Source organism: Protopterus annectens, chromosome 1.part0 (genome assembly GCF_019279795.1).
Source record: "Protopterus annectens isolate FY-2018-M chromosome 1.part0, PAN1.0, whole genome shotgun sequence".
NCBI classification, from domain to species: domain Eukaryota; kingdom Metazoa; phylum Chordata; order Ceratodontiformes; family Protopteridae; genus Protopterus; species Protopterus annectens.
The window spans coordinates 1,984,933,447-1,984,955,215 of record NC_056725.1 but is presented as its reverse complement, the minus strand read 5'-3'; the positions used below and the strand labels follow the sequence as shown (position 1 = coordinate 1,984,955,215).

Below are 21,769 nucleotides of genomic sequence, written 5' to 3'. Positions count from 1 at the left end.
AGAAATACCTCACAAAGAGGATTACTGGCCTCAAACAAATGCCCTACACAGACCGTCTAAAAAAACTCCAGCTTTACTCCGTCGCATATCGCTTACTCAGAGGTGATCTCTACCTTACATACAAAGCTATGTCAAACCCAGAGCTGTTAGACATGCTCCACTTAAAGAAATCCCAATCCCTCCGAGCTACATGCCCTAGGGACCTAAACCTTGTCAACACAGTAAACAGAACATGCTGGAGGGATAGATTCCTGTCCCAGAGACTTCCTATACTCTGGACAAACTACCTATCTATATCAAACAAAGCTCCTCATTAGCACTCTTCAAGAAAAATCTTGATGATTGGATGGGAAATAGGAAATTCACTCCGGGGATTACTTCTGTTGCTCTGCTCGACTGTGGCACAGGAAAATAATTTTCTTGGGTGGCAAAAGCCAGGGTACCTTTTTGGCTGGGCTTGTATAGGCCCTAGGGCCAATAGTCTAGTACCTACCTATGAACCTAAGTATTTTTTTTTACTGTCATGTAGTTTTTAATCATACAGTTAAAGGAGAATTATAGAAAATGCACTACAGACTGCATGCCTAAGATTACAGCAGAGATAATTGAAGAATGAACACAATAGAAAGAGAATACAGAGTTGCATTTGTGCAAACATATTCATAAATGGTATTGTGATCAATCATTCCACTATATATGTAAGCCACACATATACAACCAACTGAGAAAGTACAAGTGCATGTCCTCTTAATAACTAGAGTAAAGGCAGTGGTTTGAAACATTTACTGTGGCAGTTATTTAGGCTGATGAATGTAGCACAATGCAGATTCTTATCTGGAGTGTTGATATAAATCACTTGATTGATTTTTTCTGTTTACAGTAGCTTCAAGTGTTTGAGTCCAGATGCATCTCTCATCATTTCGTACTGTGATGATATATGTGTATTACATATTTTATCACAGACATGTTAATTTCAAACATTATGATTTCTGTTGGGGATATATTGATTACTGCCTACAAATGTGTATTTGAAGTGATATCCATCCCCACTGCTATCAAATATTTAGCTAAGCTTGTTCTGCTTGTCCTATGCCTTTTGTCCCTCTCCTAAACCTTATCTAACCTTATGTCACACTTCATGCTACACAACATGTAATGGTAATAATGGCAGCAGACCAAAAACATGACCATTAATGTTCGACTAAAACAAACACTGCTAGGTATATGTTCATCTCTCCTTGTATTCATGTCAGCCATCCATATACTTTGTATGTGTGTTTATCTATTAGGTTGATGGATGGTGTCTTCAGACTGACTTGACTATGCTGATGCATAATATTAACATGTTACCTTAATGCAATAGTTTATCATTGCTCATGTACTGTGGATTTTTTTAAAATCATCTGTAGGATTATGTTTGTGACATGTTCGGGTGGTTATGGATGAAATCTACATGACTGTCATGTGCAAACTGTCTTTACTGTGGCAAAGCATACAGTACACACTTTTCAGGATATATGGCCATACACAAATAGTTAACATATCTGCTGAGCCAGAAATAATCATTTCAAAATATGTACCATCCGAGGGGGCGTGGCTAAGGATGAGCCTTGAGTAGCAGCATTTTCTGTCAGCTCTGCCTTTTCATATCTTTTATGACAGGAAAATTTGGAATATCTATCTAATACGTTGTTTTTTTTTACACATTTAGTTTATTCTTAAAGTCTTTTTAGATAGTATCTCAATTTTTGTATTTTTTTATATTTTCTTGTCAAAATATTAGAGTCAAGTTTCTGTCATCAGTTAACAGTATGAGCTTCTCTAAATCTTCACACCAGGATATCTCATTAAAAAAGGAACTACAAACTTTACTTTCTACCATTCAAGATCTCTCTACAAAAATTGACAAATTGGACTTGAACTTGGAAAACTTTAAGGAAAAATCTTCTCAACAAATGGAAACTATTCATCTAGATCTTAGACAACAAAAAGAACAAATCAATGGAATAGAAACATCTTTAAATGACATGGACTCTAGAATTCAGGTAAATGAACACAATCTAGAAAGCCTTTTAAAGCAAAACTCCCTACTGTCAGCAAAAATAGATGATCTAGAGAACAGATCTCGAAGAAACAATATCAGAATCTTCGGGTTGCCGGAAAATGTGGAAGATAATAATATGGAGAAATTTTTAACATCATGGTTACCAGAGATCCTGCAGCTTCCAGAAGCCCTTTCATATGGAATTGAAAGGGCTCACAGATCTTTGTCTTCATCAAAAATTAATAAAGCTGACACCACAAGATCCGTCATAGTCAGATTTTTGTCCTCTTATGACAAAGAAATTGTCCTGAAGACAGCATGGTCCAAATCTCCCATCAAATTTAAAGATAATGTTATCCAGTTTGACAATGACTATTCTTCTTCAGTAATAGCCAGAAGGAAATTATTCTTGCCATTACTCAAAGAACTTAAAAAAGAAACACAAATTAAAACACATTTAGTTTTTCCAGCAAAGCTAAAAATCTTTCTTCAAGGCGGTCCCAAGATTTTTGATAAACTTGAAAAAGCCATCGCATATATAAAATCAAATAAAATCCTGGATGATATGGACTGGGCTTCCACTAACCTCAAGAGATTAGTGGAAAATGGTTCCTGGAAATCTCTAGACCACAAAAAGAAGCTAAAAAAAAAATAAATGACTTGAGCTCTATTTTATTTTGTTTTTTTTTTACATAACCCAGAAGTCTTGTGAGATGAAAATGGTTCAACAGGTGAGTGTTGTAATTGCATTTTTTCCTTCTTCACTGGTTTGTGTTATGAACTACTTAATTTTATGCTATTTGCTTCATATTCAATTATTAACCTCAAGTTACATTATGATCTAATAATATTAGTGTTTAGTTCATTAACTTGACATAGAATTTCCTTCACATGATATAATTCATTCACATATAAGATAAAAGGAATTTATGTTCTCCTGCTTTTGACAGTTCATATCTTGTCCTTTGCAACTAGCGGTTACTTGGTTGGTTACGCTGCTATTTTACAGTTACATTCGGACTGTAGGAGTGGGCTATATGCATTGTGGTGTACTGGTTCTCACTTTTTATTGTTTTTTTCAGTCTGAGTGATTCTTTCCTTTTTTAAAGTCTGTGGGTCTTGGCTATTTTGTTTTGTAGCTCTGATGTATTGCTGATGGGTTAGAGTTGTTGGCCGAGTTATTTGAATGGGCTTTTGTGTGTATATGCTGGGGTTTGTTAGATTTGTTTGATGGATGCTATCTTTTTAGTGTCCCATTGTTTTTGGGGAGATCTTGTGTTGGCCATGGACTTTCTTGTGGGATTCTCTGTGGGTTTATTTGTTTGTTGTTTTTTTTTTTTGCTTCATTTTGCTATCTTGTGTATTAGTGCTTGGATTTGATTCATGCGGCGACAATTGCGTATTGCTCTTGGTGTATCCGTGATGTCTCAAGCACTTCCTGGAGTTGTTGGATGTTGTTCTGCATGTCTCGCTCACCTTTTTTCCCGCTGCAGCTTCCAGCTAGCTGTTCAAGTTTGTTGACTGAAGATCAGCTGTTAGTTGACTTTCCGACGCAGAATGATGTCATCAGCACTCCGACCTTTTTATCGAAGCACTCAGTGTATGATTTGTCATTCATCTAAACAGAAGATCAAAACAATACTTATTTACAGTTGTCTGTAATATTTGAATGTTATCTTGTTAGTATCAACCTATCGGTTACTTGTTCATCACATTATTATCATTTTGATCTAAATAGTGATACTATGCCATCACAGAACTGTTAGAGGAAGAGCAGGGAAAGGACAGTAGAATGTCATAAGGAAAAGTGAAAGAAGGAAAACTAAAGAAACTTGAGAGCCATATAGCAAGGTACTATATTTAGTCCCACAAGTATTGATTATTCTTGGACTTCGATGATCTATATATAAATATAAAATTGAACTGTTGCTTATTTTATTTTCACTATCAGTTTTAATACTTTTTATAATCCATTCTTATTGTTTTTGCTATGCATTTTGTTTTTTGTTTTAAAGGAAAAGGAAGGATGGGGAATGAGAGATTAAAAAAAAAAGAAGATTTGAAAAGTAGAGTTTAAAAAAAGGAAATGCTAACTTGCTAACATACTGTCGTATCTCAACAATATAAGTTTTAATTACATGGCTTTTTAAAAGTGGAAGGGAGGGAGGAGGAAAGAAGGAAAAGAGAATAGAAACAAGCATTGGTTTGTTCTTTTTTATATTATAATAATTAATGTATCTGTCTTTTGTTGCATACTGCAGTGTTTTTTAATACATAACAAATTATTCATTTTTTAGTAACAAAGCTGTTTCATCTCTCTACTTATTCTGACATAATTGAGTATCTTATTGTTTATGGTATTATTTTTATTTTTGTTTCTAGAATGTAAGTGATACAACAGTTACATTTTACGGCATTGTCTTTTATATAGTTTATCTGAAATATCTTTTTTATTTTTTTTTTTTTAGAATGATAATTTTAATGTTGTTTGTTAAATACCACATTCTTTAACCTATTTTTCTTGACTCATCACTTCATGACATCTTACAATTCATTTCAGAGCGTGGTCTTAGTGAAATGTGGTAACATGTTATAGGGAGTGGAAGAGTAAGATAGAATATAATGAAGGTAGCTCACTAGTCTTTAGTGTCATATATTTTTTATTATTCCCAGAAATATTCTATTTATATTACTCTTGTACTGTCTTTACATCTTGCTACGGACTATGCATTTACAAACATTGCAGTATCTATTAACAGACTGGTATTGGTATTCATTGTCTATTTCTAGTATGTAGTACCATAGTACTATATACCACTTATAAATGGTTTATTGGATTTTTGTTATGTCATACTGTATTAATATATCTAAGATCATAACTAAGCAGTTCCTGACTGTAATTTGCTGCTAGTTTGAAAGACAATTTGAGTGACTGATGTCACTCAAATTAGGAGTTTTTAACTCCAGAAGGATTTGGGGTTTTTTCTTAATTAATAGTTTATGTTATATATTTTTGAAAATATTGTTATTGATGTTTACTACAACTTACATAAATGACCACTATTTAAACTTATCTTTGGTTTTACTACCTTATTATATGATTTATATAATTATTGTTGTGTTCCCTATATCTATCTTATATATTAGCAGTCAAACAACTAATAACACTTAAGAGTTAGAATGTATTATTATGCAAACAATTTAAATCATGACTTCCTTACATTGCATTTCACTTAATGTGAATGGTTTAAACAATCCAAACAAGAGGAGATCTTTAATTAAATATCTTAAACTTCAAAATTCTCAACTGATTTTCTTACAAGAAACCCATTTGATATCGGATGACATTACCAAATTAGACTGTAAATCATTCTCTCTGTTAGTTAGTTCTGAACATGTTAAAAAAAAAGAGGTGTTGCAATATTATGGAATAACAGACTCCCTGTTCCTAGAATAATAGATACATACCAAGATAATAAAGGTATGGTAGCATCCGTCACAATAGAATTTAATAGTAAAATATTTACATTATTTAACATATATTGGATTCCTGTCTTTGGGCATAAAACAGCACAGCAGCATATAGAACACATTACTCAATTTTGAAAAGGCAACACAATTCTAGCTGGTGATTTTCATTGTATTTTTAATAGTAAAGACTCTACCTTCACTAGAAATAGGATTTCATCCACTGCCAGGTTATTAAAATAATTTACTGATTCCTTTTGTTTGAGAGATATAAATAACTATGCAGATACTAAATCATTATTCTATACTTTTTTTCTCACAGGCATAACTCATTCTCAAGGATAAACAGAGTTTTTATTTCTAATAATTTAGTTGATTCTTTATCCAATGTTAAGGTGTTTGCATGTCAACTCTCTGATCATAATTCTATAACCTCTGACTTATCTATTTACTCATTATATAATGCTCAGATAAAGAGGATTCCAGCCTACATCTCTAAATTGAATGATTTTAAATCCTTCATATCTACAGAAGTTCAAAACTTTAACGAGCTCAATACCACTAAAGACACTTCCAAAATTTTCATATGGACTGGAAGTGAAGGACGCTGACTCCATGAACTCCAGAAACGCTCGCTGCCCACAAACAATATCCAAACCAGTAGTGATGATGCAAATACTGTGCAAAAACACACCAATGACTTGTATGGTTAAAAAAATCTTCATTTAATATTCCATGAGTTAAGCGCTTTCGCTCACACAACTAGAAGCTTCATCAGAACAACTATAAAAAGAGAGAGTGCAGTTTAAATACTCCGTTTGGCACCAAATCTATGTATTAAAGTGACAAGGTGCACAAAAGATTCTGTACTTAAAATACCTTGTACGCTTCATCTAATGTCACCTAAAACACTTATTTACAACTAAATGTCCTGTTATTAATGTAAACTAATATCTACAAATATAACATCAATAAAAATGTCAAAAAATATATAACAACCATCACTATATTCAAATGCATTATAAACTAACACATTCTGATTGTTCACATAAAAAATAAAAAAATAACACATAATCCCCTACAAGTGTACATACTTATTTTTAAAAAAATTGAAAATTACTACAGTCATCAAACATACAAAATGTTATTAAAATCTTCATATGTTATGTACAAAAAATGGTTAAGCAATGACGTCCTTGTGTGTCAAAAGCTTGACCTTGTCTAAATACAAAAATTGTGTTAATGAATTTATTTAATGGATAATAATGGTTTAATGGTTAGGCAATCATCGAGGTACTCTACATATAGATTTGGCGCCAAATTGAGTATTTAAACTGCACTCTCTCTTTTTATAGTTGTTCTGAAAGCGCTTAACTCATGGAATATTAAATGAAGATTTTTTAACCATTCAAGTGGTTGGTGTGTTTTTACACAGTATTTGCATCATCGCTAGTGGTTTGGATATTGTTTGTGGGCAGCGAGCGTTTCTGGAGTCCGTGGAGTCAGCGTTCTTCACTTCCAGTCTTTTTTGGTATTTTGTTGACGGAATGCTTTACTGGTTCAGGAGTTGTATGCCATGGAGTCCGACCAAGACGCTTCGTTTGTTCCTTCACCTATCAGGAGAGAAGAAGTCAGGAAACTTCAGGCAGACGTTTCCATGCTCATGGGTGATGTGAGCAAACTTTTAGCCCTATTTTCTACAGTTGGAGCTAATGTAGCAGGCACTACTAACGAAGAAACTCGCACTATCATTTTCTCTCACGGTAGTGGTTTACCTATGTTCAATGGCACAGCCGACATGAGATATACCTCATTGTATGGGACAGGCAATGGTGATGGTCTGTGTAGACCCAGTGATGGTTCTAATATGGTGACATCTTCACCAGAGATTCCTAACGGACAGGGTATCGGACACAAAAGCACAACGGCCATTGATTTATCTGCTTCTCAGTTCCAAGCAGAACCTTGTAACAACAGTAAGCTGGGCACAACTGATTTCACCTTTGATTTTTCTTTTGGTGAACAAGATGAAGAGGCGAAATGGACAGGCACTAAGCCTAAGAGGTCGCAGCCTATGAGAACATATTTTAATACTAATGTCAAGGTCCCTGTTGATAAAGGTACTGTCAAAGCTAGTGTTCAGTGTGGTGCTACAGACAATGGGGAAAGACGGGGGGGGGGGGTAACAATGAATCTCATTTAAAGAAGATTTTGGACAATTATTGTGCAGTTGACAATGTGAACAGTGATTGTGGTAATGAGCAGTTTAAACCCATCCATACAGAAGGGCACTTTGAGAGATTTCATTTTCACACTGGGGAAAAATTGAACTTAATTTAGACTTAAAATTAGACAATGCATATCTGTTTAAATGTATTAATTCTAAAATTGTTCCTATGGGGTTACGATTTTTCAAGCACCCTATGGGGGTTGACATTACTGACAACACTAAATGTTAATTTAATCAATTGTTTGATCAATTCGGTTTTCAGTATATGCAGTTATTAATCAAGTTTAATGATGAAAAGCTGTGTAAATATATGAAAGAAGTGGAATGGTTGAATGAAATGATTCTTAATGATTTATTATTCCCACAGTGGGAGAAATTGTATGTAAAGCAATTTGAGATAGCCGATCATAAAACCCAGAAGATTTATAATAAAAAATGTAAAAAGATTAAAAGAGATATTGAACAGTACAACAAGGGTCATGCTTATCAGTGGGGAGAAAGTAAACATAAAGCTAATAATGTCAAGGACATCTACAGTAACAGTAGTAGGACATATGAGAATGTGGACACTTACAACCATGATAACAGATCAAATTTTCATCAGGGTTGGCAACACAAAAAGCACATAGATTGGAAAAGAGAAGGAAAATGGAAGAAAAATTCTTCACATCAAGTGGATGGAACACACAGGAACAATACAGTGAATGGGGGAGAAGGGGGGTATAATATTACACGTTGTTACTACCAAGACCTACATACAGATCAGGGTATTACCACAAAAGGTATTATTTTATTTACAAGAACTTTAACATATATAACCACACACATCTTCCATTAGAAAAAGCACATTTTTACTTGCTTTCTAAGGGAATGAAATATATTCCCACTGCATGTTTTAGATTAGTGGATTGTTTAAGTGAAAATTAATTTAGCCATCTTGTTCAAGGATACTAAAATAGACACTGAACAAAGGACAAGTGGCCCAAGCATACTTAGGAAGAAAAGTTGTTATGTTCCTCCCATGCATCCAAATGTGTTGGTTTATTACAGACTGGTAACCAAACAGATTTACCAGTTGCAGAACAAGTTATTGGGTAAAAAACCTAGAAGTAATTTAACCACAGATGAGATTAAAATCTTGAAAGACCTGACAGAAGACAAACGTATTCGGGTAATGAAACCAGATAAAGGAGGTGGTGTAGTAATATATGACAGTTTGGAATACACCTCCAAAATGTATGAGATTTTACATCTATCAGGCAATTATGAGATAGTCTCTATTAATGAAATCAACATTGCACACAGACATATAGATTTGCATGTGGAGGAATTTCTTATTGATAGAAGGATTACGGAAGACATCTACAACATTTTGAAAGTAGAATATCCCAAACTGGCAACTTTGGTGGGGATACCCAAGATACATAAGAATGTTAGTAATCCACCATTTCGTCCTATAATTTCAGGTAGTAAATCTAAGAGTTGCTGTGGATACTATGTTAAAACATATGTATGGGAAGATTACTCATATGGTTAAAGACTCATGGGAGTTTTTAAAGAATTACCCTGTTGACATCTGGAAGGAAGGACTTATATACGTCACCACTGATGTTGTAGATTTGTTTTCATGTATTCCCAAGGTGGAAGGTATGCCTTCATTAATAGTATTAGAAAATATAGTGACCTAGAATGGGATAAGGTCTGCTTGATTCTTGAACTGATGTCTTTAGTTCTTGATCACAATTACATATTATATGAAGGTGAACATTTCAGGCAAACTAAGGGAGTGGCTATGGGGGCAGCTTATGCCCCCATATTTTCCAATTTGGTAATGTTAGATTGGGAAGAGACAGTAGTGTTCAAAAGTGACTACTACAAGTATGTTAGATACTACTCACGGTTCCTAGATGACATATACATCTTATGGGAAGGTAATCAGGTAGTCTTAAATAATTTTTTGAACTATTTAAATCAAAGTAGTGAATTCCTCAAGTTCACGTCTATTAGTAGTAAAGAAGGTATAGCCTATTTAGATACATTCATTTCCAATGGTGACAAATGTTTTAAGTCTAGAATACACAGAAAAAGTACATTCACAAATGGATATTTGGAATACACTAGTAACCATCCTAGAAAACTATTATATAATATATACAAAGGACAGTGCATTAGAGCAATTAGGATGACTTCAGAATACAAAGAGATGATGGAAGAACTGGATTTTATTACTGAATTATTCAAAGAAAGGGGGTATAACAGAAATATGATGAAAGATGTGAAGAATTATGTTATTAAGGAATGGGGACACAAATACACCCCATTATTAGGAGCAAATAGCAAAGGGAGGATTACTAACATGATGGAAAGGTCTGACATCAATCACACAGACAATAAAGGGGACTACAGTAGAGCTTGTGTGTTAGAGTATGGTCCACACACTAACAAAAATAAAGGATATCTTAATAAATAATTGGAATGTTGTGATGGTGGACCAAGAAATAGCAGACATATTGAGTCCTAAACCTACATTTGTATACAAGATGGGTTGTAACATCAAGATGTATTTTGAAAGAGGAATAATGGGCAAAGGAAAGGACAGTGCTAAGAAGAACACATCAAAATGTGGCAGTTGCAGTCAATGTCAGGCAATAAATGAGGAAGGAATTGTTTTAAGCAATGTCAATAGAACTAGAATAAGATTCAAACAAGGTAACTGTAACTCTAAATTTGTCATTTATTTGGCAAAATGTGGAGTTTGCCCGGGATACTATATAGGGAAGACTGAAATGAATTTTAAAAAATGCATTTATGCACACCTATATAGTATCAGGAGGAAGGATGTGAACAATGCTGTATACAGACATGTAGAGAAGCAGGGGGTAGAGCACTCTTTTAAGTTTGCCATTTTGGAAAATGTTGCCCTTGACCCTAGGGGAGGCAACATTAAGGCAATATTGGCTTATAAGGAACTATGGTGTCAGCTATTTAGTGATGCCTCAACTCCTCCGGGGCTCAATGATTACCTAACCATTAAACCATTATTATCCATTAAATAAATTCATTAACACAATTTTTGTATTTAGACAAGGTCAAGTTTATGATACACAAGGACGTCATTGCTTAACCATTTTTTGTATATAACATATGAAAATTTTAATAACATTTTGGATGTTTGATGATTGTAATAATTTTCACTTTTTTAGAATAAGTATGTACACTTGTAGGGGATTGTGTTATTTTTCATTTTTTATGTGAACAATCAGAATGTGTTAGTTTATAATGCATTTGAATATAGTGATGGTTGTTATATATTTTTTTGACATTTTTATTGATGTTATATTTGTAGATATTATTTTACATTAATAACAAGACGTTTGGTTGTAAATAAGTGTTTTAGGTAACATTAGGTGATGCGTACGAGGTATTTTAAGTACAGAATCTTTTGTGCACCTTGTCACTTTAATACATATAGATTTGGTGCCAAACAGAGTATTTAAACTGCACTCTCTCTTTTTATAGTTGTTCTGATGAAACTCACAGTTGTGTGAGTGAAAGCGCTTAACTCATGGAATATTAAATGAAGATTTTTTAACCATTCAAGTGGTTGGTGTGTTTTTACACAGCCTTGAGCAGCCTATCTGTCCCTGAAGGAGTGATCTCAGCACAAGAGCTGTAGTAATTGGTTGTTTTGGACCATTTCTAGTTCTTTTGAAGTTCCCTGTTTAAAATCCGCATTAGCTGCTTTGCTGATTGCGCATAGCGCAGTGCCGGTTAAACAGGGTTAAACGTTTACTGGCTCCGCCAAGTCTGCTCTTCAAATTTTCCCTTAGAAAGCTCTACTCTTAGAATAACCAGTCTACTTGTTATATTATAAGCATAGCACTTGTTCTCAAAGCTTCTCTTCTAAGCAAGCACTCTCAAACTCGAGTAGCACTACATCCACCTACCACCCTACCACTTCCCTTAAAGGCACAGCACTCTCTTATAATATTCTAGCATGTCGAGTGGTAGATTGCTAGCATCTTCTCCTGCTCAGCTGGTTAATCTGGGAATCTTGAGACAATGCTATAATTGTCTCATATACACAGACAACCCTCTCCTCCTCCCAACAAACACAAATACATGTGAGAGATGCAACTATATAGCCAAACTGGAGGCTGAACTCTCTCAACTCAGGACTGGCAAGACCAGATAGGAGGAGAAGGTAACCACACACACAACAAACCCAGTCACACATAGACCTACCCCAACTGCAAATCAAGCACATAATAACACAAAAACATACTCGGAGGCTCTATTAAAAAACTTACCAAAACAACAGAGGCTCCCAAAGCAGACACCCAAAAATCCACCACCTCAAAACATAACACATGCAACACATACTTCAATAAATCGGTGTGTCAATAAATCACAGCCCTTAAGGCCAAACACTATGCCTGATACACTAGTGATAGGTGACTCTATAGTCAGACACACTGACATCCCACTTACCAGGCTGAGCAAGGAGAGGGTAATGGTAAGCTGTCTATCGGGGGCTAGGATCCGCCATATAACACACGCACTCAGGTCACTCAAAAGCATGTACAAATATGACTCCGTCATTGTCCATGCCAGTGTGAATGACCTGAGACGTACCTCCTTGGACTACATGAAAAGAGACATAGAGGAGCTCTCTGATTATGTAGCCCAGGCTGGTATGACCCTGACCCTGAGCAGCATCCTGCCCTCACCAAGAATGATGCCACAATACAAAGACAAGATGATCAGCTTTAATAATTGGCTCAATTACTGGTGTCATTCTAGGGGGATCCAATGTCTGTCTGCTTGGGATGACATGCTGGACAAGCCACGCTGCTTCGCAAGGGACGGCTTGCACCTGTCACCACTGGGCTTCCGGATATAGGCTAAGGCTCTTGCCACCCCCATAGTGCCTTTTTAGGCAAGGCTCAAAAGACGAACCCACCTCCTTAGAAAACAAAATGGAAAAAATTAAGGGTAATGCTGCTCAACGCCAGAAGTCTAAATCTCAAGATGCAGGCTCTCGAAGCACTCCTCAGTATGGAGAACATCGATGTCTGCGCTGTAACCGAGACCTGGTTCAAGGCTCCTGAGAGCACCCCAGCGCTACCAGGCTTTACCTCAAATCATGCTTTTCGGCCCCAAAACACGGGCCGAACCACAAAGGGACGGGGAGTGTCCATATTCATCAAGGATACCCACACCTCTAGGTTAATGGCAACTCATGAAGCATCGGAGACCATCCAGGTGCAGCTAACCATAGGCAAAACTGCTATACAACTGGTTGCATGTTACAGACCACCCTCCCAATCTCAAGAACCCCACTCAGCCTTCCTGAAGACATTGGAAGATATGAATGTCTTACCAAATACCATCATATTGGGAGACTTCAACTATCCTAACATAGACTGGGTGCACTATTCTAGCCCTAACACCCTAGCCCAAAGGTTTCTGGAATTCATAAACTCAAATGCAATGGAACAGCTAGTCACCTCTCCCACAAGGGGGGATAATATACTAGACCTGGTCATCACAAACATGGGGACAAAATGCTCCACACCGGAAGTATTGCCCTCACTGGTGAGATCTGACCACAAACTAATCACTCTGGATATACATTTACCACCTCCACCCCCAGCACAAAAGACTACAGTGAGAAACTTCTCAAAAGCCGACTTTACATTTCTCAAGACTGAGATGCTATCATTTAAGCCCACAGGGCCAATGGAAACCACATCCCACAATGCTGAATCCTACACAAATGCTTTCTACGGACATCTCCAAGAATGCATGGATTGTGCAATCCCAAATAAAACCAAGACCCTCTCCACCAAAGGAAAGCGTCCTGTCTGGTGGACCCCAGCCATAAACAAATTGTATAACAAAAGAAGGAAGCTACTGCAAGACAGAGCAAAATCCCATAAAGGGAAGGCATCTCTGATCAGCACTAGTAGAAAGCTACGTTCTCTCATAAAAATATCCAAGGCCAACTTTGAGAGAAAAATCGCCAAGGACACTAAAGATAACCACAAGGCATTCTTCAGTTATGTTAGAAACCTGGGCGGAAACACTCAGATATGCTCAGAGTTAGTACACAATGACAAAAAATTTACTGAACCCACAGATATTGCCCACATTCTGGCAGACAGGTTCAGTGCAAATTTCTCCCCTCCCTCACCTCCAAAAGAAGAAATACTCATCCCAGCTGAATGTAACCTCCCTGTCATCTCTGATGCCCAGGTGAGAACCGCCCTCAGCAAAGCAAAAAACACAGCATCTATGGGACCTGATGGTATCCCCGGCTGCGTGATACGTGAACTCCAAGAGGAGCTAAACCCGCATATAAAAATGTTATTTAACCTTAGCCTTACTACAGGATATGTACCTGAACACTGGCGTACAGCAACAGTGGTCCCACTCCACAAGTGAGGCTACACTACAGACCCTGGGAACTACCACCCCATAAGCTTGACCAGCCTGGCTTGCAAAGCTATGGAAAGAATTATTATGGAACTCATAAACAACGACATTGGGGACCTGCAGACACTTGATACCACCCAGTTCGGCTTTGTAAAGGGCAGATCCTGCCTTTTGAACCTGGTTGACTTTTTTGAAACAGTCACTAGAGCCATTGATGAGGGCAAGGCAGTCCATACAGCCTACCTGGACTTGGCTAAAGCCTTCGACACAATACCCCACTCGGGGATCATAGAGAAGCTAAACAGCTTAAATGTAAATTCATATGTCACAAGATGGATTGCAAACTGGCTAAAGAACAGAACCCATAAAGTCAAGATTGTGGGAGCCATGTCAGACTCAAAGCCAGTCACAAGTGGTGTCCCACAGGGCTCTGTCCTGGGACCCCTCTTGTTCGGCATTTACTTCTCAGATGTGAAAGCAAACATGGGAGGGTTGTGGCTGACAAAGTTTGCAGGTGACTGCAAACTAGGCGCCATAGTCGATACACCAGCTGACACATACATCCTACAGAAAGGCCTCACCGAAACGGACAACTGGTGCCGGAATCACGGCCTTAAACTGAATGCCAAGAAATGTATAGTCATTCCCTTTGGGAAAAACAAAATACCCACAAATTATCACATAGACAGTAACCCACTGAGTACCGAAAAAGTAATCAGAGACCTGGGGACCCAAGTTGATAGTGACCTCTCATTTGACACCCACGTTGCCAAAGTGGTTAGAAAGACTTTCTACCTTGCCCACCTTATCATGAAGGGGTTAACATCCAGATCAAAGGAGGTCATCGTGCCCCTGTACTCCTCCCTTATCAGGCCCATGATTGAGTACAATGCCCCATTTGGTATGTACCTCACCCGGCACTTACAACAACTGGAGAGACCCCAGAAGTACCTCACCAAGAGGATCAAGGGTCTCCAACATATGTCATATGCTGTCAGGCTAAAGAAACTCCAGCTCTATTCAGTAGCATACCGCCTGCTCAGAGGTGATCTGTGCTTGACGTACAAGGCCATGTCCAACCAGGAATTGATGAACATGCTCCACCTCAAAAAATCAAAATCCATAAGAACCACGAGAGCCAAAGATTTAAACCTCAGTACAAACATGAATAGAACATGCTGGAGAGACAGATTCATAACTCAGAGGCTTCCCATACTCTGGAACAAAATCCCAGTCCATGTTAGGCAGAGCCCCTCACTGACTCTCTTCAAGAGAAATCTTGACGAGTGGATGGGAGATCGTAGGTTTACCCCGGGGGTCACCCCTGTGTCGCTACTTAACAGAGGCACAGTAAACTAATTTTAATAAGTAAGGGGGTCTTCAATGTGTCACTACTAGACAAAGGCACAGTATTCTAAATTTATCCTATACACCTTAGTACCACTACATGGGGTGGCGAAAGCCACATCTCTAGGGCTAGGCTTGCAAATGCCCCAGGGCAGATAGCCTACTACTAAACTATGAAACTATTTGCTTCATCGCTAATGGTTTGGATATTGTTTGTGGGCAGCGAGCATTTCTGGAGTCCGTGGAGTCAGAGTTCTTCACTTCCAGTCTTTTTTGATATTTTGTTGACGGAACACTTTACTGGTTCAGAAATTTTCATATGAGATGCAATGAAAGCCTACTTATATGGTAGGATAATTGATTGGTATAAAAATAGAAATACATGGGATAAAGAGTTAAAAGAGATTCAAACAAAACTTGATAATTTGAATCTACACCTTTTAAAAAACAAGGAAGATAAAACTATTAAAAAATATAGATTCTTTAAATAAGAAGTATCTTGAGATTTTAGATAATAAGAGAAAGATTAGTTTAGAGAAGTTTAAATTTATTACTTTTTCATCAAATCCTAGATCCATAAATATGCTTGCCAACAAAATTAAAAGAATGAATAAATTTAATCACATTAAGGAACTTTATTCACCTCAAAAAAAGAAAAAGGTTTCTGGTTTTCATAACATATTAAATGAATTTAGAGAATTGTTTTCTAAACTTAATCAGTCTACTGAGTTAATAAACTCCATTTCTGATATAAAGTCGTTCATTAATAAAAACACAAAAAAAAGTTAACTGTTCAACAAGTTGAATCATTAGACAGACAAATAACCCTTAATGGCATTCAAGTACAAATTAACAAATTAAAACAAAACAAAGCCTCGGGTAATGATGATATCATCCCTGAAATTTATAAAATTTTACCTACAAAAGCACTCTCAATTTTACACTCAGTTTTCTGTATAGACCAAACTAAAAATTTTATTCCATCATTGTGGAAATATACCTTTATCCCTCCTATTCTAAAACAGCATAAAGATCCTACCAAATGTAATTCATACAGGCCGATTTCTTTATTAAATACAGATTACAAAATGTTTATGTCTATTTATGCAAATAGACTCAAATATTTCCTTCCTAGTTTGGTAGACTCTGATCAAACTGGCTTTATTATTAACAGAACCTCATATGACAACATTAAGAGAATATTAACCTTAATAGAATCAGTTAAGAACTTTAAAAATAAGCTAACTATAATTAGCTTAGACATCAATTGTGCTTTCGACACAATAAACTGGGAGTATTTATTATTTCTACTCAGAGAACTTAACTTTTCCAAAAAAATTATCAATCTTTTACCCAACTTTACACTGGTTGTCAAGCATATGTCAAAATAGGTTGTATATTTCACAATTTATACCTATTGAAAAAGGAACTAAACAAGGCTGTCCATTATCTCCCCTTTTATTCACCTTAATTATGGAACCATGGGCTAATCTGATCAGGGATAATACTAACATTAAAGGTTATGATTTGGGTTTTAATGAAACATCAAAAATACAACTGTTTACAGATGACATCTTGATTACTTTGGGTGTAACAATCCTACCTTGACAGAGTTATTTATTAATATGGACAAGTTTCAGAAAAACTCAGGTATTAGATTTAATCATAATAAAACACAAATTCTCTTGGTCAAAAAAATTCAACATTCAAGATAATTTTAAGAAATATGTACCTCAAATTCAACAAATAACATATCTTGGTATAATTATTTCTAATAACTTAAAAGATACATTAAAATAAATTTCAACAAAAGTATTCAAATAATAGAATCTGTAACAAGCTCATGGTTAAAAATAAGATTCTCAATGGAAGAAAAGTTATCACTTATAAAGATGGTTTTACTTCCTAAAGTCTTGTATATAATACAGTCTATATCTATACCCTCTACCCATATAGTAATTAAAAAGTTTAATTCTCTCATTAATAAGTTCCTCTGGCATCCAATTAAACCTAGAACTGCGTTATCTATCCAAATGGTCAACTGGGATAATGGTGGTATTGCTTTGCCTAATCTAGAATTTTATGCTTTTTCATCCATAATTAAAACTATTACTCTTCTTCTAGATAGTAAATATTCAGCTAAATGGAAAGATTATATTCTTTGTTTATCTCAAAATCCTAATAATACTTTTGAAATTAATATGTTAAACTTAATAAATAATACTTTTATTTGGAGATTGAAAGAATTTTTTTCATATCATTACATTCAATTATATAGATCTAACTACATAATTTTAATTTTGAAATCTTTCAAAAACTTTATTCTTAGACACAAATTATATGAATACTGGATATTTCTTATTTTCCCTATAGCCTATACTCATAATATCATTTTCACTACAGATTATCATAACATGTATTTATTTAAACAAAAACATTTACTAGTTTGGTATCAAATGATGAATAATAATGAGTTAAAATCACTTAACATTCTTATTGAAGAGAATAATTTTGATTTATCCTCTTGGCTTGACTTACAAGAAGCTAGGAAATATATCAAAGATAAGTTCAATCTTATTCCTTCTACAACTAAAATAATACTCCCCAGGCTAATACAGTATTTAATGGTTCTCATTCAACAGAATGACTCTAATAAAATTAGTCTCTCTCACATATACAAATCAATAAAATCAGACTTAGATATTCATTCAGAAAATTATTGGAAATCTTTTATTACCATTAGTAATTCTTATCCTTCAGATACTGATAAATTATGTATACTCCAATCAGCTCGTAAAACTGCATCCTCACATAAATGGAGAATTTTTACTTGGAGATTTTTGAACAGATAATTTCTTACTCCGTTTAAAGTCAACAAGATATCTAAAGAAAACGTTTTATACTGGAGATGTAAGAAAGTTATTAATGCAGATTGGCACACATATTTTATGATTGTCATCTTTTAAAGAAATTTTGGGATGACATCAATAACTTCCTACAAGCTATCTTTACAGATAATTTTTCAATCAGTAAATCACTTTTGTTTAACACTCCAGTCGCAAATTGTGTAAATTCAAAAAAATATTAAATTCTATGGTCTGTTCTATCCATTGCCAGGAAAGAAATCACTAAAAATTGGAAATCCTCTCAAATCCCTTCTTTTCAAAACTTTAAAGATCTTCTCATGGAAGTCTCTAAATTTGAAATGATGACAGTTAGAGCTAGATCATCAGGAACACAACAACTTACAATTATTGGAAAAGTATAAATGATCTACTGGTAAACCAGTAAAATTATTCTAGTTTCATTTTATTTTATTTTTTTAAATTAAATAGCAAACTTCATCCATAGGTAGTGAACACTTTTATAAATAGTTATGTTTATTGTTGTTTTTGTATCAATATTTTTTATTTTTATCTATTGCATCAATTTTATAACAGTTGTATGTTTTAGTTTTGATCTTAATAAAATTTTTTATCAGGAAAAAAAAAACATGTACCATCCCTTGTCATTTGTTGAAAACTGGACACACTATTGAATTGTGCTTTGTAGTGAGGCCTACAAAACACCTAATAGTTGCACAACTGTATAGAGGTAAGCATTAATCATACAAATTGTAGAAGACATACACATACTTCACTGTAGTCATTGCTTATCACATTTGTAGGAAGTATCACATTTACTTGTGTAATGTCATCCTGGCAGTATCTGTAAACAGACTGAGAAAGGTGGATTTGAATTTTGTGCAAAGGAAGGCGAACCAATAACTATATTACTATTTTCCTATTTAGGCAGAGAATCACGTTTGCTCATTGCTTAACTCCATGCAAATGGGGTAGGCAATAGCAACAATTTTTAATTTCGTAAAAGTTATGACTTAACATTTCCAATATAAACTAGAGTATGAACAACATAGTATCTGTCAGCTATTTCTGCCATATCATATATGCACAACTACTTCTCACGTTTAAGTTACATTCATTAAATGTGAGTCTCACATGTGCAAACACTTTGCCATCATTTGCACAAATCAGTTTTTCAGTGGTGCATGGTGGAAAGAGGTGTTTGGCATGTATTACTGTGGTTATTGCCTAGTTATTCTTCATCCCATCAAAAGCCATTTTAAAACACAACAAAAGAGAAGGGAATTGTTATTGACTGAACACATACTTACTCAGACTTATGTGTGCCCTGCCCAATGCACTTGAAAACAAGATGCAGTAATAGGTCCAGTGTCAACTACACTACAAAAATAAAGAGCACAGCTGCATTGTTACATTAGTTAAACCTTTATACTGATAGTATATACTGAGATTGTCTTATACGTCTTACTGTCAACATCAGTTCATCACAATATGAACACTCTTACAGTAACACTTGCATTCATGCTGTTCACAAAATATGCATGTGTGATTGAGTGTGTAATGTACACAACATATTATGAAACAGGTACATGTATACCTCAGTTCTGCAACATGCATTCCTGACAGCTTATTGCATATAGGCTAAGAAGCTCTCTTTTGAAGTATTTCTGTACATTGCAAGCAAAACAGAAAATCCAAAGTCCGCACTTTGCACACCAGTCTCGTAACAGTATGTGTTGCAATGATGATGTCATCCTCTTTAAAGACCACTATGACAAAAAAAGGCAGACTTCAGGGAAGGTGTGAATATTAACTACTGTGTTGCTCAGATGATAAAAATTAATCAGGTAAGGGTTAAAATTCCACAGCAGACAAATTGTGTGTGTGTGTGCCTGTATGTATAACTGCATATGTCCATAGTTAGATGAGCAGTAGTGTGTGTCCTACTGTCATTACTCAGGCCTCATGAAGAACAAAGTTTTACAGTCATGCATGACTACACAGCTATTTGATACAGCCCTCCCAACACCTTCTTCCTAACTTACTCTGATGTTGTTATCTGCAATAAAGTGTTCTGTGACAGTATAAAAGTAAGACTTGCGCTGTAGTACTTGCATTAAGTGCTGTGTTCTTGGCCATTGTGCTTGCGTTAAAGTACTGTGTTCTCCAGCTTGTGTATTAGTTAGGTTGGGGTTCTAATCTCATTGTAGTCAACGTGTGTGTGTGTGTGTGTGTGTGTGTGTGTGTGTGTGTGTGTGTGTGTGTGTTTGCGCGTGTGTGTGTGTGTGTGTGTGTAGTCAGAAGAGCATGAGTGTGTGTCTTACTGTCATCACTCAGGTTTCATGGAGATCAAAGCTTTAGAATCATATATGACTACACAGCAATTTCATACAGCCCTGCCAACATCATCTTCTTCTCAACATACATTGATAATGCCATCTACTATAAAGTGTTCTGCAACAGTATAAAAATCAGACTTCTGCCATGGCACTAGTATTAACTACTGTGTTTATTTATTTATTATTTATTTATTTTACATTTGTTGACTGGGATAGTCCGACTGGATACATGTCTATTTTCAGCGGAGGCCCGGGGAGAAAAGCTCCAAACTTACAAACAGATAAAGACAAGCAAGTTACAGTATATGCACACACATATTGTATTAACATATAAGTTACAGTCTCACATTTCAAGCTTATGAAGAGTACAGTTTATATACATAAATATATGCGAATATGTTACAGTTTCTCTTATCAAACCTATAGGTGCAGCTTATATACAGAGTATCTGCAAAGATATTACAGTTTCTCTCTTCAAACCTTTAGTGTAAGAGGTTAGTTGCTATGAATAAGAACTTGCAGGGATATGGAAGTAGATGAGGCTTTAGTCAAGTTTAGAGCAAGGACATAACCAGTGAGTTTTAAAATAAGGGGTCAGATTTTTTTGAACTGATTAAGGGGGGTTCAGAGTAAGGTCAGATGGGAGGGAATTCCAGGTTTTGCCTACTGAATTTGCAAAGATTCTCCAGATATGTTGTTAGCTTTAACAGATTGAACCAAATGTTTTGTAGTGGAACGAAATGGCTTAGCGTTTTTGTAGGGATGGATAATGTTTTTAAGGGAGGGTGTTTTTTCTGGATGGTTAATGACCTTGAATGCTACAGTAAGTTGATTAAATTGAATTAGCCTGGGGAGTTCTAGCCAACCTAAGAGGTGTAGGTTTTGACAATGGTATGTCCTGGGAGTTCGTGTGGCAAACCTGTCAATTTGATTGTAGCAGCCAAAGACTTTGCTGAGATCAGTTTTGTTCAAGTTAGTGAGTATTGGTAAGGCATAGAGTAGTGTTGAAAGCAGATGGGTACGGGCAATGGCAGTCCTA

The 21,769-nt window shown here is 35.6% G+C and overlaps 1 protein-coding gene across 2 annotated transcripts in view; it reads left to right on the top strand.

The window, feature by feature from the left end:
- CMPK2 (cytidine/uridine monophosphate kinase 2) overlaps positions 1-21,769 on the top strand; it is a 391,806-nt gene that overhangs the window by 290,311 nt on the left and 79,726 nt on the right. The window contains exon 4 of one of the 2 annotated variants that reach the window (XM_044070523.1): positions 1,784-2,831. The exons of the other annotated variant lie outside the window; for it this stretch is intronic. Within the exon in view, the coding sequence (XP_043926458.1) occupies positions 1,784-2,699 (916 nt within the window). The 3' untranslated portion in view covers positions 2,700-2,831. Of the gene's footprint in view, positions 1-1,783; positions 2,832-21,769 lie in introns of those variants that run through there. 2 annotated transcript variants of the gene reach the window in all.